At 41.6% G+C, this 16400-nt stretch overlaps 1 protein-coding gene across 2 annotated transcripts in view; it reads right to left on the reverse strand.

The window, feature by feature from the left end:
• The window catches only part of LOC132988296 (roundabout homolog 2-like), an 85276-nt gene that overhangs the window by 7830 nt on the left and 61046 nt on the right, over window positions 1-16400 (reverse strand). For both annotated transcript variants that reach the window (XM_061055621.1, XM_061055619.1), the window contains exons 11-21: window positions 16224-16389; window positions 15540-15706; window positions 15333-15454; window positions 12252-12483; window positions 5917-6041; window positions 5647-5818; window positions 4306-4482; window positions 3360-3386; window positions 3148-3187; window positions 1450-1577; window positions 550-822 (exon numbers count right to left, since the gene is read on the reverse strand). In XM_061055621.1, coding sequence (XP_060911604.1) covers window positions 550-822; window positions 1450-1577; window positions 3148-3187; window positions 3360-3386; window positions 4306-4482; window positions 5647-5818; window positions 5917-6041; window positions 12252-12483; window positions 15333-15454; window positions 15540-15706; window positions 16224-16389 — 1629 coding nt within the window. The remainder of the gene's footprint in view (window positions 1-549; window positions 823-1449; window positions 1578-3147; window positions 3188-3359; window positions 3387-4305; window positions 4483-5646; window positions 5819-5916; window positions 6042-12251; window positions 12484-15332; window positions 15455-15539; window positions 15707-16223; window positions 16390-16400) is intronic.

Consider the following 16400-nt stretch of genomic DNA (forward strand, 5'->3'; position numbering starts at 1 on the left):
TTTCCTAAAGAGGCATCAAAACCTGCGGAAAACCCCTTTAAGTTGATTCCTTACAGCTTGCTCTACTTTATCTCTGGTAGGCCTGACATTTAGCTGAGCACACTGAGCAAAAAAAAACAGACAGAAATGCCTCCGTGACTTTGGTCAATGTATATTCACTGCATAAATAACACTGAGGGATTTTTCCGCCATCCCTAATCAAGTTAACCCCTAAGAAATGCGTCATGATTGTGTGACATTTCTAGGGCTAGATAAGCTCCCAGGGTAGAATTGTGATGAAGACAGAAGAGTAATTAAGAACATTATCCTAAGGGTCCATTTTCTAATATGTAAATAAATTCCCTCCTTTTTTATTTTGCTCTTTCGTGGCTTAGATTGCAAACTTCCTCGTGGTACTTTTCCTGGAGAAAAAAAGGTCCCACACACTTATCATTTTACGGCAAATGTTGTTTGTAATGAAATCCACGGGGGCTGGAGATACATCATAAGGAAGCAAACATCACACCTAATAAAAACAGAATTTATCTCTATTTTCAGGGTGGCTCGTACCACTGCCAGGGCGTCTGTCCGTTAGCGAGTAGCCCAGGTTTGCCATCTCCTGCTGGGCCTGCAGGGATGCCTTCCAGCGGGGATCTGGCCTGTCCACAGCCAGCTCGTGGAAGCTGTTGGACTGGAGTATCTGCGTGGTGGCGTAGGGGGTGGGCTGGCTGACTCGTGCCGGGCTGCTGTAGCCTGCCTTCCCCATGAAGTCAATACTGCTGTAGATGGCACCATCAGACAGCATGGTGCCCGTTTTCTCCACTGCCGCGGACGGTAAAACATCTGAAACAAAAACGGATTGAAAAGGGAAAAGGGATCATGGAGAGTTGAGTTGACATGAAGTTAACGATCTTTAAGGTCATTAACAATCCCTGCTGCTCTGGCGCTCGGTATTAGTTAAACACAGGTCTCAAATGGACTTGATATAAATGAAAGTGATTATCTACAACCATAATTAGCATGCAAAGCGCTGTGGGAGCCCGTTGGAGTGTTCACGAGGGGGATATTCAAACAGCGCTAACCTTCAGCTCTACTGTCATGCACATATGAAGCCTGCAGCTCAGCAGGGTTCCAATTGGCTAAGAGAACACGCTAACAGACAAATACATGTTGCCAATACATAGGCTATACTTTACTATCAATAGCATAACACCATGGGGAAAAAATCATAATGACTAATAATTTGAAAGAATTAATGGCAAAAGTAAATGCAAATAACATCAACTCAAGCCAAATATCAAGCTTGTCAAATCAAATTAGTGAAGCCCTCGAAGGCTGTTTTAATTTGTGTGTGTGTTTGTCTGTACTTGTGTGTCTTGTCACTGTACTTCCCAATGGATGAGCATCAAAACTGTCCATCCAGGCTAAAACTGTATTTCCCATCACCCCAACCCTGTTTATGTGTCTTACCTCCTCGGCCAAAGTTGCTACCGCCCTTTGGACTCCCTAAGCCGCCGTTTGCCGGGAGGCTGGTGGAGGGCCACGAGTCAGCCAACCAGGGTAGACCTTGGTCGCCTGCTTTCAGCAACCCTGGGCGGCTGTCGAGAGGACGTTTGTAGAGAAAACAAAAGAGATTGAGGAGAAGGGGGAAAGACATGGTTAAATCACTAGCCTGCACTGGAACAGTATTACCCATTTTCCTCCTGCTGCATCAACAACAAATTGATGTGAAAACTCATTCAGCATATTCTCGCCTGTGGAGCAGCCCCCTGTGCACACAAGCAACAATAAACAACAGAGAGACATAAAATGGCAAGTCTATAAATCAGACTTCTGCCGCCCCGTAACTCCACCAACACTGCGAACTCTCCCCGGAGATACAAGGCAGGCCTAAATACTCACTAAATCCACTTTGGAGCCTTAGCACAACACAAATTTACATTTTAAATTGAGAATCATGGACAGCCTCTGGCAGATCGGCTACACTGGTGCACCGTCTCCATAGCAACAGAGACAGCAAAAGCCCATTAGGTAGTTTAAGGAAAGCTACCGTGTCATTTTGTCTTAGTGAAATACAATGCTCATGAATGCATGCTTTGACTTCAATGTAGGGAAGTTGTGGGCGGCAATTCAGGGAGAAAAAAAAAAGAGACAATTTTAATAGCTCTTTGTATAAACTGCTATAAGAATGGCTAAACACTCACATTTGTCCACATGTGCTTTCTTAACGTGCAGCCACACTGAATTTTTCTACTGAGCCTGGCTTGCCAAGCGTCAGGGGAATTGTTCACAGCTGACTTAGTGATAGCTCAAAGGTGTTCAAACAATTACGTCAATAATTTCCATTTTAAAATGCACAAGCATGTGCATACATTTGCATACATTTACTTAGCAACACATGCAAACATCAACACATCAACACATACAGGAGAATAGTGTGAAAAAGCACACTCATGCACACCAAAAAGGGTCAGGCAAGAAGGAAAGTGTTTATTTTTAGTCCATTATTTGCAACATTTGTTCTAGCTGGGGGCTTATCTGCTTGCTTAGGTGTGACAAAACAGAAGAGGGCATGGAGAGGAATAAAAATGAAGATTCTTTCATTTTCCGCAAAGGAAAATTCACCCCCTTCTTTTGCTGTTTCAGTACACTTTGATATTCAGTGGATACAGAGGTAAACGTCACTCTACTTTGGGCATTTTCTGAGCAGGCAGCAAACTCTCCCAGAGTGGAGTCTCAAGGTCTAACACTTTGTTGTTAGAAACCCATCACAGTGTACCATACGCCAAGCTTTTTCAAAGAGCACATTCATCACCTTTCCCTTCCTCCCATGACCTCTCACTCTGCCAACACCCTCCAGTGAACAGAGAGGCAGCCGGTGAAAATAAACAGCGGCCCACCTGCATTAATTGGTAGCACTGGCTTGAAAGGCGTGATTAATGATTTCATCAAGTGTACATCAGTGCAAATCATACACTGATATGAGCAAGCAGGGGCGAATATCATAACATGTATGCAAATTCTATTCATCATGGAACTCTTCATTATAGGTATTAACAACAGGCTCTTGTCAGTGTGGTGGCATATGGAGTTTTGAGCTAAAATGTTAGCGGGTAAAGCTTAAGCTGTGGGGTTTCATGGATTTTATAAGTTCATTTAAATTCTTACCTTCCGTTTCTGATCAGGCCTCTGTCTCTTTGGAATGTAACTTGTGGAGAAAAGAGGGAGGACAAAGAAAAAAAACTAAAAACTAAATTACAATTATTTTGTCTGAAAATGCGTATCACTAATATCAGTTTGAATGACAACTGATGCCACCAGCAATATAGGCAGCTAACTGTATGTGCTATTATTGTAATATATTAAAGTACAACACATACCTGCACGGGTAAAGGTGAAGGACTGAACTGCAATGTGAAAGACAAGGTAAAAATGATGAATAAGAATAAAAACCATGGTGTAATGTAACCCATTAGATTTTGATGAAACTGGAGGCACTAATGCATCAAACCACTTCAGCAGCATTTTCTGCATTACTCTTGATTGCCCTGAGGGCTGAAGTTGAAATAAAGGTTACACACTTGACCCCTTAAGCCTGGTGCCTCTGCACCATCATCATTTCATTTATTCATTTCTTAGAAATAACAAACTGGAGCATGATGGGTTGTCTCATAAGAGAGGGGCAAAAAGAGTGTTCTGAAATGAACTACATTCCTTACATCTATGTATCTATATACAGTAGATATTAGGGAATCAGGGCAATTCTCTTCCTCCTATCACACTTTAATAGGGAAATGTGTTGTTTTGAAGTAAACTCTTCAATATGTTTTAGAGAAGGGATCAGGGAAGCAGCACTCAATCATGTAAATCCCTTTGGAATCAGGAAATCACGGCACCCTTTCCCCACGTCACAATGAAAACTGCCTTACACATTATAATAATGGCACAGAGCTATATGCTTGACTCACAGAGGGATGAGAATATTTCATATGCTAACCTCGGCGCGCCTCGTGTTAATGTGCAAACAACACCAGCCATGGTCTGGTAATGGAAGGGGATGTTAAATTACTTATCTCGCATGAATGTATTAGAGTGTTGAGGTGCGGCACTGATGGAACTCAGCACAGTCGATGCACATCAGTGCACACTGAATTAAAGTCAATAGGGCCTATTTCCACCCGCGCTGAATATATTCCCTTTGTTCTGCTTTTTAGTTGTCTCAAATGGAGTCGCATCTGTGATGACATCAGCTTTCATTGGATGGAGAGACCCAGTGTGCTTTGAGATTCTGTGTTGATGCAGAACCATGTAAATTGATTTTCTTACCTGCATAGTTGCTGAGTCCCTTCCTCTTTTTCCTCCTCCAGTACAGCCAGGCGCTGAAGCCCATGAGGACGATCCAGCAGGCGCCTCCTAACCCGGCGATGAAGGCCGGCTGCTTGACCACGTCTGAGATGCTGTTGTTGCCCTCTGATCCCGTCATTATGTCTCTCAGCTCTGCACCTGGGGGGGGGGGGGGGGGGGGGGTACAAACAAAAAATGGTACAAACAAAAAAGGAAAAGACAAGAAAGAAAGGTTGAATCTTGATATTACAGTGCACAAATTAAGAAATGATTGCATTTCAAATAGCTGCTGTGCATGGAAATCATTTGGGATTAAAAAATGAAATGAACACAAGAAAAATCAATTCAATCTCCATAGTGGTATACAAAGTGCAAAAAATGCTAGATATTATTCATAAAAACAACAATGAGCAGATAAGCTTAATTCATGTGCTTTACTGGCCAAGACTCTTTGAGGAAACATATTTTCTACAAAAGCAAAATACTTATTGATTGTGTCAAATAATGAACTTCAAAGAAAATAGAGACAGAAAAAACCCCCATAAAGAAACAGCATCATCCTGGGAGTTTGAGCATGGTAAAAACAAAACAATAATAATAAATGATTTATTTTTTTTAAACAGCATCAGTGCATCCAATACGGAGGCAGAGTAAATCAATTCAGCAGTGCACTTATCAACTTGAGCTGCAAGACACGAGATTGACAGAGCAGCTCTGACAGAGTTTGATTTTCTGTTGCGGCTACTGTGCTGTGAAATTAGATTCACAGTCTCCAGCAGGAACACCCCACCTCCACCACCACCACCACCACCACCCAACCCCGCCCCGTCGCCCCCTCCCCATCATTAAGCTGTGGTCCACATGCCTGTGTTTTCCCCTTCTCTCTGCACGTTAAAGGTGTTATTATATATCAGTCAAAAGTCACAGATGAAGAGCATCTGGCCTGGGCTGCCATATTGATTCTTGGCTAATATACTCTGGGCATCCTTTAGCCATTTGATAAGATGTGATAGTCTGATAAGCTCCCACAAAAACACTGTCTACTTTGTTAGCGCCAGCTGCCCACATATTGAAGAGGATTATTGATATGGCTAACAGTACTTGGCAGTGTTACCAGACACTATGCTTAATGAAACGCTATTGATTTCTCATTGGACGTCTGCGTTTGTAAAGCGCAATCTTCTTTTCTTCAAGTGCAATAAATTGATAAATCATTTTTCCAGAGCCCCCTGATCTGTGAAGGAGACCCCAGGTCCCCCATTATTAGGTCATTTCATTTGACTCCAGGTTTAGTGTGTGTGTGTGTGTGTTTGAGTGGATTACCCAAGATGATGAGCTGGGGTTTGCTCTTGACCCCCACCCCTGCGCTGGTGCCTGCAGCCACCTCCACGTGGTACTGCACCCCAGCCTGCAGCCCCCCGACCACCACTGATCGGATGGTTGCGTCCACAGACTTATTGACGTGAAAGCGGGTTTCGTTGGCCAGACACCAGATCTGTAAGAGACAGACACGCCAGACAGAATTCATTGTGAGGTTTTGCAGAGCATTAATAAAACATATACTTTCATACAGTGGATCAGGTCTGATCTTACCTTGTACTCCTGGATGATGCCATTCTGCTCATCAGAGGGGGGAGGGTCCCATGACACGCTGATGGATGTGCTGTTATGGCTCCCGACTGTCAACACTGTCACTTGCTGTGGAGGTGCTCCAGGTGCTAGTGGGTCAAAGAGCGTTAAGGAAAGAATGTAAATATAAGAGGGAAAAAGAATAAATGATGTACCATATTGTTCCTGTTTTTTTTTTTCTCATGTCAAAGAAGGATTTGTCTCACCCACTAACTCACTTCATATTCATAGAGCAAGGCATACAACAAAGTATTTTCCAAGCCAGTGTACCAGATGGCGAGCTGAGCGCTTCTCAATTTCATATTTTAACGGTAAAATGTTTGCACATAACTAGGATGCACTTGGACCTTGAAATGCACCATTGTTCTAATTTACTCGTTTAAAAAAATCTATTATCTTACTGGCACCATAAGTTGTGTGCACTAAGCATTAGTGGTCCAAACTGCACTTTACTAATTGCATAAATCAAAACCATTCCAAGCAGAGCAGCAAGTTAAAACAGGAGTTAAATTCGCCCTGCCAAGAACAAATGGCAGAGCCCAGCAGCTAACATCACTTCCATAATGGATTAGAACCATTATGGCCACACGTAAATGCTTCCAAAGTAGCTGTATTCAATTTTGCATATCATATCTGAATGAAAACGGTCCATCTCCATGTCGTATAATGAGGATTCTGAGATGTTCAGCAGACATGATATGCCTTACAGTGCCAAATTCAAATTTCCCTCTTTTGATAGGACTATTTTTTTTTCAAATGTATCAATCTGTTCTGATGACCTTCATGGACAGATCTGTGATAGAAAGAGTCTTCAGGCAGCAGGAGGTAAAAACCATGCCCGTCAATGTAAGCGAGCACACCATCATGTCTCAATGAATGGGCTTGCATGACTGCTCTGGGCGCATAGTTTCTAGTGATTTCCATTAAAACTATCATTATGTTGTGACTGAGAGGATGAAATAACTGCTCCGAACCCAATTAAGGAGCTGCAAAATAAGAATGCTATCTGCTGTGTAGTGTAAGCAAGGCACTGAACGTCAAAGCAGAGCAGAGAAGCCAAAGCAGGTGGGCCATGATGGGGTATTCTCTTGTTTTGATTTTAAATTCTCCAGATGGGATTGGTTCCCTAATTGGCTGGAGTGAAACGCGCTAAACATGTGTCTCATAGAGGCAACAGAAAATAAGGGTTGCATCGAGATACGTATTGTAAATGCTGCATCAAGAGTATGAGTAGTAAACTCAGATAAGAAATAACAGCAAAACAACAGAATTTGTTTTAGCTTGAAAGATGAAAAATAAACTTCACTAAATGATTTAACTGACGCTTCAAAGAGACGTGGCATTTCAGCACAGCACTTTGTAACTTGTTTTTGAAAAAGTGTAATCTGACAAGTAACATCTAACAGTCTGTCGGTACAGAGGATATTTGATCTTGCCAAATGGGATGCAGTTTATTTCTAATACAGTTATCGAAATGACTCTGAGGATATCTGTATCCAGACTTCAGAGTGTTTTGACTGAAGAGTTACTAAAAGACCAGGAGTAAAATATAAAGATCAGAAAATGACCCAGCTCTTATACTGTATATCACACACAAGTATTTCTGCTGAGGTAGCATCTCAAAAATATCTTTACGTCTTTTCTTGACACTAATCAATACAAATGAAGGTGATTTGCAGTGGAAGGAAATTGATGTGGCTCTCTGGTTCATCAGTTTTAATGCAAACATTAAACTTTTGTAGGCCAAATTTCACCAAATCAAATCACAATCAAGAATATATTTATGGAAAAACAAACAAACAAGAGCATCAAATGGAGCCCAAAGAGCCCCCAGCCATGGATTATTCTTTATGAAGAAAACTTTAGTCGTAAACAGCTGGTTTATGATTTGCTATTTTAAATCTGATTTTTTTTTTTTAAAAGGAAACAAAAAAGACATAAAGCTGTTCATTGGTCGAGCTGCAATATCCAGATGTTGCATTTATTTTTACTAGCAGGGGAACACCAAATTGTAGTGATGTTGTTGAGTTACAAATTGTTAAGTAGTGGAAATTGCACATCTGGATTGGCTAAATAATCCTTAGGCTTGAGCCAAAATCCGTCGATCAACAATTTTTATTACACATCTTTCTACCTCAGGAGGGATAAAGAACGAGTGAGAACACCAGCTCGATTCAGAAGTGGCGTTTTATCTTCTCATTTCCATTGTTTTGTCGAACACCACTGTGCTACGTCCTGAATACTGCCTCACACGATAGCTGCTGCATACAATTCCCACGAGACAACGGAGAGCATAAAATCAGCAACTGTTACACAGTTTACGTGGATATGAGTGGAATGAGCAATGAAAAAAAGTGGGAAGGAAAGTGACATTCAGTTTTACAATGTTTCTCAATAATAATTGGGGTAGCAGTAGCTCAGTCTGTAGGGACTTGGGTCTGGTAGCTGGAGAGGTGCCAGTCCACTTCCTGAGCACCGCCGAGTTGCCCTTGAGCAAGGCACCGAACCCTTAAAACTGCTCTGGAGCGCTCGCTGTGGGCAGCCCCCTCACTCTGAGACCTCTCCATTAATGCACGTCCATATTTTTTTTTCCTATTTCGGCCTATGTTTGTGTAGCATGTTCATTAGACAGAGTGTAAAACTGAATTTCCCCTCGCAGGATTAATACAGGATACATTATTATTATTATGCTGAGAAGAAAATGCTACCTGAAACTAGCTTTTGTAAGATAATGCGGATGTCTCATCATTCATGTAAGGTCTTATTTCTCAAAAGTAATTCCAGTGGTGCTGCTTCAGCGAACTGATGGAGCAGGTCCACTCAGTCCAAGGTTTACATTAGGAGAAGACAGGAACCGTTAAGTGTTGTCCTGCAATTTCCGTATTAATATACATATAATATACTGGAACTATCCCTGAGGATGAATAATGGCTACACTACCAGTAATAATGACTCAGGGAAATATTAGAATAAATGTTCACAACAGCAGAGAGGGTCAGAGGTTATATTGTTATTAATGTGACTAATACAGATGATAGGACTCATGAACACTGTAGCTGCAGAGTAATTTAAAGCAATTAATGCCTTCAATGTCTGAGGGAACATTTCAGTTTTTTTACTCACAGCTGTGCAATTAAACAAAAGGCACTTAAGCTGCTTAATGTCCTGCTATATAGAGTGCTAAACATAACCTGTTATGCTAATGAGTGCATCAATTAAGCTAATTAATTCAGGAATTAGCAAACATTTCAGCGTCTACCTCACTGTCCCCGATATAACACCCCTGTAATGTTAAATAAAATCTATCCAGGCAGAGGAACTCCATTCCGCACAGGATGGCCTTGTCTTTTCTCCTCCCTGACCTTCGGTATATCTTCATCTTAGCAGCTATACCTGTCTGGAAATTTGGCACACAATAGCATTTCTTTGAATGGAGTGGGGGGGTGGGGAGAGTGTGAGGCTCCTATGGACAAATGTGATGACAGTGAGGTCACAGAGCCTGCAGCCTCTGGCCAAATTTCTCTTTCTCACAACTCATCAAAGGATTGCGAGGATCATTTATCTTGATACACAATTTCCCCTCGTATGCAGTCGGAGACATCAGCTGATTTGACCCCCCAAGACCCCAAAGACGCCCTCTGCTAGGTTTTTCACAAAGGCACTGCCACATTCCCAATCTGCCTTGATGGATATCGAGTGTTTTTCCTCAGAAATCTGCAGAGCAGCACATTTTGGGGCTCTAGAGTATCTGCAGATCAAGCCAATTTTTCCCTGCGCTACGATGCCTCATTTCCTGGATCCCAAATAACTACAGTAGAGCTCGGTCCCCAGTCGGCAAAGACCTCTAGTGATCCTATGTGGCCATTTTAATTGGGCTACGGTGAGCTGAGTTTCTCTTTTTCCACCAGTGGTTGCCCCTGTTCACAGCCCCTCCTCTTATTCTCCTACTGGGAGGATGATGCATTAATGGTCTTCAGCACAACTTGCTCCCAGTAAAGCTGTTTCACACAGATTAGCTGATGCAGCACCCAAATGCAGGAAACTACAAAAAATACACCACCCCCACCACCACCACCACCACCACCACCAACACCAACACCCACAACTCAACTTTTGTAAAATAAGCACAACAGTAAGCATTTACTCACTTTGGAAGTGGTGTAACTGGGATTGAGCTCAAGTATTATTTACTAAATAAATATTAGTAATCAACACATAATGACAGGGTTGTTAGGATAAAATGAGTTGATTGTATTACAATTGGGTCTAGTATTCATTTGATTTAACACAAACTTTGTCAGAATAAGATCAGCTTTGAATTGATTAGAGGGATTTGACTCTTTTTTTTTATTAGGTACAATAGAGTGACAAACTGGTGACATATACATAACAAATGAGACACGAAAAAACAAACAGACAAGGTCAGGACAACAACTCCAAAATACAGTAAAAAAAACAAAAAAAAACAAAACAAATAAAGACAGCAAAAATACTAAGACATCAACAGACACACATCAGACTACAACCAGCAAATACATAACAAAACTATACGAAATACCTAAGAAAGGATGCAAGAAGTGAAAGAAGCGATAGAGAGAAAGAGAGAAGGGGAGGGAGAGAAGGTGCTTTGTAAGGGGGACTTGAGAGGTAGAAGAGAGTTGAGGGGTTGAGCAGTGTGTATGGTATGGATGTTGAACAATGTTGTGGTGTGAGAGGTGAGAGTTTGTGTAATGATTATGTTTTAGCAGTAGTTGACTGCAGCCAGTCAATTTCTAACAAAGGCAATTGGCACCAAATGGTCTTCATCTGTTCAACTTCATCTGCCACACATTTCTTGGACTACTGTTTTCCGTAAGATCTGTTTAAATATTGTTGACAAATTATTTTTGACCAAGTTGCTTTCATTGCTTAATATTGTTTTGGTAGGACAAAAAAATCATCGCCACATGGTCTTTATTGGAGTGTAGACTTGGCTCAGTTGCTGCAGAGAATGATCCATGGCAATGATATGTCAGCCGTTTTAATAACCATCAAAACCAACGGTATGACTTCCTGGAATAAGCTACTAAGCACGTTGCCCCCCATCCACCCTTTTCCCTTCCTCAGCCCCATTAGTCTGCTGTATGGCTCTTCACCAATGAGTCTGGTTCTGCTTGAGGTTTTTGTCTGTTAGGGGAAGTTTGCCAAGTGCTTGCTCATTGTGGATTAATGTCTAATTAAATAACATAGAGCATGATCTAGACCCTCTCTTCATTTAAAATGTCCTGAGATTACTAACTTCCTGTTAGTATTTGTAATGATTGGAGGGATTCATCGGTTGGTTCCATGTGGTTGGAAGTGGTGGACAGAGTTAATGATTTGGGATTGTTATTTATAAATGTTAGTTTAGGAAGTGGATTGAACTATTTTCACCCAAGGCCCTTCTGCTTTTTTCTTCTTCTAAGTTTACAGATTTGAGCTAAATTGACCATCATTATGTTTTTTTTACAAATATTTTTTTAAAGATATTGTATGTGTACATTTGGACTTTTAAGCTAAATGTTAGCTATTAACAATTCCTGTATTCAACGTACCAAGGAAAGTACACGGTACTCTCACTGCACAACTAGACTCAGTCTTAATAATATGGTAATTCTTAGGTCATTTTTTTAGGCAATACACTAAAAGATGTGTAATAACCTAATAATTATTTTTATATTACACTATCCTATACCATGAATAATTCTCCTGAAAAGAATTGACACCTGATCAATTGGTCTGCAGTTCAAGAGGACAAGGACAACAGCATCACTAATAAACTAAAGGGGCATAATATGTGTGTGTGTGGGTTTGTTTGTGTGTGTGCATGTGTGTGTGTGCGTGCTGGTATAGGAGGCTCATATAACACCGGTATGGTTGGTGTGTGACGGAGACATGGCAGCAGGGGTCCACAGAGGAGCAGCGTAAGAGTTGGGCTTATGTCAAAAGAGACAGTCTGTGCCCTCCCCCCTCTGCATACTGAGCCACAGAGGCCCGAGCTTGTCACAGACCCCCACTGCGCTGTCTGGGAGACCTGTTTTCACACACAGGGGACTTAGCACCGCAGTAGCATGCGTGTGTGGGTGGTTGTACTTGAAATGCCATTATCCATTACTATCTAGCCTTGTAGCAATTACTAGCGGCAACCAAATTTAAAAGCAGGAAGAATCATTTACACAAGAGCATCTGCTCATGCATAAGTAACTTAATCTTTCATTTCTTTCTACGTAGTCAGCAGAGAAATCACTTTTTGTGAGAAATGTAAATTAACTGACGCTTACCTTCTTCCATGGTGCGTGCCGTCATGGATTCACTGTCTGCACCCTGGAACTCATTGAAGTATGGCCGCACTTTAATCTCATACACGATGCCTTTCTTCAGACCTGAGAGAGTTATGTCCCTCTCCGAGGCGACCTTCAGGTCCTCTATCTGCCACGGCCCTGGGGAGGGTAGACCTGACGTCTGCCGGTACAGAACCCGGTAGCCTTGAATAAACTGCGATGGATTCTCCACCTTAGAAGGAGAGGCGGGATGAGGACATATTGTATGGTAATGATGTAGGACGGGTTGTACATCTGGGTGTAAATTGTTTTGGAGCTTTGGATCAGCATTCAGTTTGGGTCCTCTGTCAGTGACAAGGCATGCTTAGTTAACCATACAGTATAATTAGCAGCAGAGAAGAAGGAACCATATCAGCAGAGATGAAATGTAATTGCCAAAACTGAACAGAGCCCCTGGGAAGAAGACCTGCAGCTCACTTTGGAGTCAAAATGCTGAATCACAACAGTCTGAGTGCATATAATATGTAAAGCTGTGAAATATGTAACAGATACGATTCATAGCAATGGCATGTTAACAAGTGCAGAAACAAGACAAAGCTTTTACAAGCAATACAAGGCAGCTGCTCGTCATCCATGTAGTCCAAGTATACTCTATTTGACAATTCAGTCTGCTTCTCTCTATCTGTATAGCCTCACATGTTGTTAACACAAAGATTTGTGAGTCCTAAAACTTTACAAACACTGAATGTAGTACCACCTACACTATGTTACTTGAAGAAGAATACATATGTTCAAGGGCTTGACATAAACTGACTTTCTCTGTACACTATTCTTTGAAGATAGCTGCTGTGTATCTATTCCACAATTCACTTTGATTTGCTGCAGTGAAATCTTGAAATGTAGTTGCTGTACCACAAGAAAAAGAAAACATATGTCTTTGTAACATGATGTTATTGCAGCAAAAGAACTTTCAATGTATTGATTAGACACCGGAGAAATGCTTCTTTTTCAGTACGGCGCTAAAATAGGAACTACAAGAGAAGAGGTGGAATATTTATCTTTCCTTTTCATTTCCTGTACATATAGAGTCTATGGGACATGATTAAGTTGGGGTTTAAGATTTACTTACAACTAGACAACAAGGAAAGTAACACTTCATCAAAGAACTGGGTTTCGTTGCCTGATTTTTCGGGGAGTAACAGATTGCTAAATATGAGAAAACTTAGTCTTGGAATCCATAATAGGAAATTAAGTTGGGTGGTCGGACATGCACAAGGCACCACACACTTGAGCATTTATGCAATGTTAAAGCAACAGTATGTAGGAATTCAGTTTGGTACACTTTAGCACCGCCCATAGGCCTCTGACTGGAACTGCACTGATGTAAAACACGACCTCATCGACAACGTGTATTTGTTAAAAAGCAGAGGCCGGCAAAGACGTTTTCAGAAGCCAGAGGACCATGTCTACCGGCAAAGCACGATTATATCACTTGATTTTGCGCATTTATGACTCTGCTAGTGTCCCAATCCTGTTGTTTGCAAACTGTTTGCATGTGGAGTATAGCGTATGAGTATTCAACTGTTGCCATGATATCTTTAGCCGTGAAACAAATCATAATACTTGCTGGGCATTGGTGAAACCAGTTTGCAACCATGTATATGTCATGTGTTACATTAGCATTTTGTTATAACTCGATCTCGCCAAGCCTGTCCAATATTTCCTCGAGGCTTCTTTCTCGGTCACTCTCACTTTTTCTCTTCTTAGCCTCATCTGTCACTGACCTCTAACGTCTAGAAGACTCAGCCATCGTGTCAAACAGTAGCCTACAGAGTCAGGCTAACTGGCTTGTTTTTACCTGGAGGTTGGTTGGTGTGTGAACTAGTGCCGTAAAGCTGTACGCACTTCTTGCAAGAGATCCACGGGCCGCTGCCAAACTTAAATAGTGCTATAAGCAGGCGTCTGGGGTGTTCTTTAGAAATACAATAGACACCTTTCTCCCTGTTGAAAGTAATTGTACTATCAGATCAACTATGAAACTTCTATTTTAAGGTTGAAAAGATACATAGTGTTGCTTTAAAGAAGTGGATGTAGCCACCATGTCATTACCTATGTGTTTGTGATCCCTCTTGTAGCCTTTAATTAGATAGTTTGAGCGTCAGTATCTTTAAAAAAAACAACACAAGTTTTTTGGTCAACAGGGTTGATATGCATTGTTATGTCTCCAACCTAGTTCACAAAACCTGCTTTTTTCTCACTTTTACTCGAATTACGAGCCTAAACTACAACATAAATATAATGCTGTTTTGAATAAGACTTGAAACTAGAAAATCTAGAAACTAGATTTATGCTGCTACCAGAGAAGTGGCCCCCTGCTATTTAAAATAATGCCAATTTAAGGCATCTCTCATTGGCTTTACTTACAAAAGAAGAGTCCATAAATTCACTTCTTGAATACAGGCTATGCCTGTGAACAATTTCAACAAGCCACAAAAAAGGTTCACATTGGGTAATCAGTGTTTTCCCGCAAATGGAGCCTGTTCAAATAATGTCTGTGGAACAATTGAGATGGACCACAAACACAGCTTTATCCTGTCACTGTGTCAGTCTGAGGGCTCTATTACAGTACATGGTTGTTGTAGTGACAAGCATGAAATAGCAGACTGGTATAAGCCCATCCTAGGTGTGTCATTAACCTACAGCAGCAGACAGCGGGGACACCTTGCCAACAGACAGAGAGAACATTTCCCAGATAAAGGGCTGACTGCAAACAGCCTCCAGAAGTGACACATGTAGCAGCTAATGGTGATATATTTGTTCTGAATAGAAACATTAGTCTTGATTCCTGCATCACCTCAAACCATTCTAAATTGATGGAGCACCATCTGTTCCGACTATGAATGTGTAACCATCCCATCGTGTTTACTCGGTGTGTGTGTGTGTGCCATCAATCCCAAAACACAGTGCCATGCCAAGTTAAAAGTTCTAAAACAAGCTTTGATGTTCAGGTTTTGTCTGCTGCTCTGAAGGTAAATACTGCTACACATCAATTTAAATGTTGAAAATGTTCAAATTACTTACAGTCCATGTAACCTGCACAGAGGTGGAGCTAAGAACCACAGGGTTATGCATGCTGACCACCACATCCCCTAACTCCTTCTGCACACGGCGATGGTCCACTCCCTGTGCTGTGGGACTTATGTCTAGGAGACAGAAAGGGATATATGCATGTAGAGTGGACAGGAATGATCTCAAAGAATACATTCAAATGCTTTGTTATTCTTGTACCTTGGGTCCGGACCGGCTCAGACATGGGGCTAGGGTCCCCGAGCCCTTGAGCATTTACCGCCCTGATGATGAACAGGTAGACAGTATTGGGTCGGAGGTCAGTGACTGTGAACTCGGTGGTCTTAACGTGGTCCGCCACTGTCTGCCAGCTGTTACTCACTGACTGACTGTAAAAGGTGCATGGTAAAATTGTATTAATTAGGACGAATATTTCTTCCCTATTGAAGTCATCTAGACAGTTTATTTTGGGCAACACTTTTATACGGCTACAGACTGGCAGGAGAAATGACATGTCACATGGTAATGGCAAAGGAAATGATTTAAAATGCTAGATGTCATCATCAAAAAGAGTGATCAGGGTAACAATTATGAAACATGCTCCTTTGAAATGCTTTCTTTTTGTCTACATTTTGATAAGGAAAGAATGAAGTCAATTCTCACATGCCAATCATGTTCTGCTTAAAGTGAGCTTTTATTGCCCAATGATTAGCATAACAGTTAAAACACCAGAACATTTTTCACTCTTTTAAAATGAAAGTAATAAAGCATCCAGATTATTCTCCTTGAAAGTGCACTGACTTAATTGTATGCCCGCCAAAAAAAAGAAAACACCCCCATCTGTTACCGCCATGAGAGTTTTTGGGGTCACTAAATGTAGCCAGAAGCCATAGGTCACAGACATACCCAAAGGCCTCGATGACATAGGACGACACGGGGGAGCCCGCCTCTGGCCCTGGTTCCCATGACAACGAGATACTGCTCTTGGTGACATCAGTGACCTCTGGCTTGGAGGGCGGCCCTGGGAGGGCGGACGCGTTGTGAGACATGAAGTCTATGAGGTCAGGGGAATCTGACATAGGA

The sequence above is a fragment of the Labrus mixtus genome, chromosome 14 (assembly GCF_963584025.1).
Source record: "Labrus mixtus chromosome 14, fLabMix1.1, whole genome shotgun sequence".
In the NCBI taxonomy this organism is placed as follows: domain Eukaryota; kingdom Metazoa; phylum Chordata; class Actinopteri; order Labriformes; family Labridae; genus Labrus; species Labrus mixtus.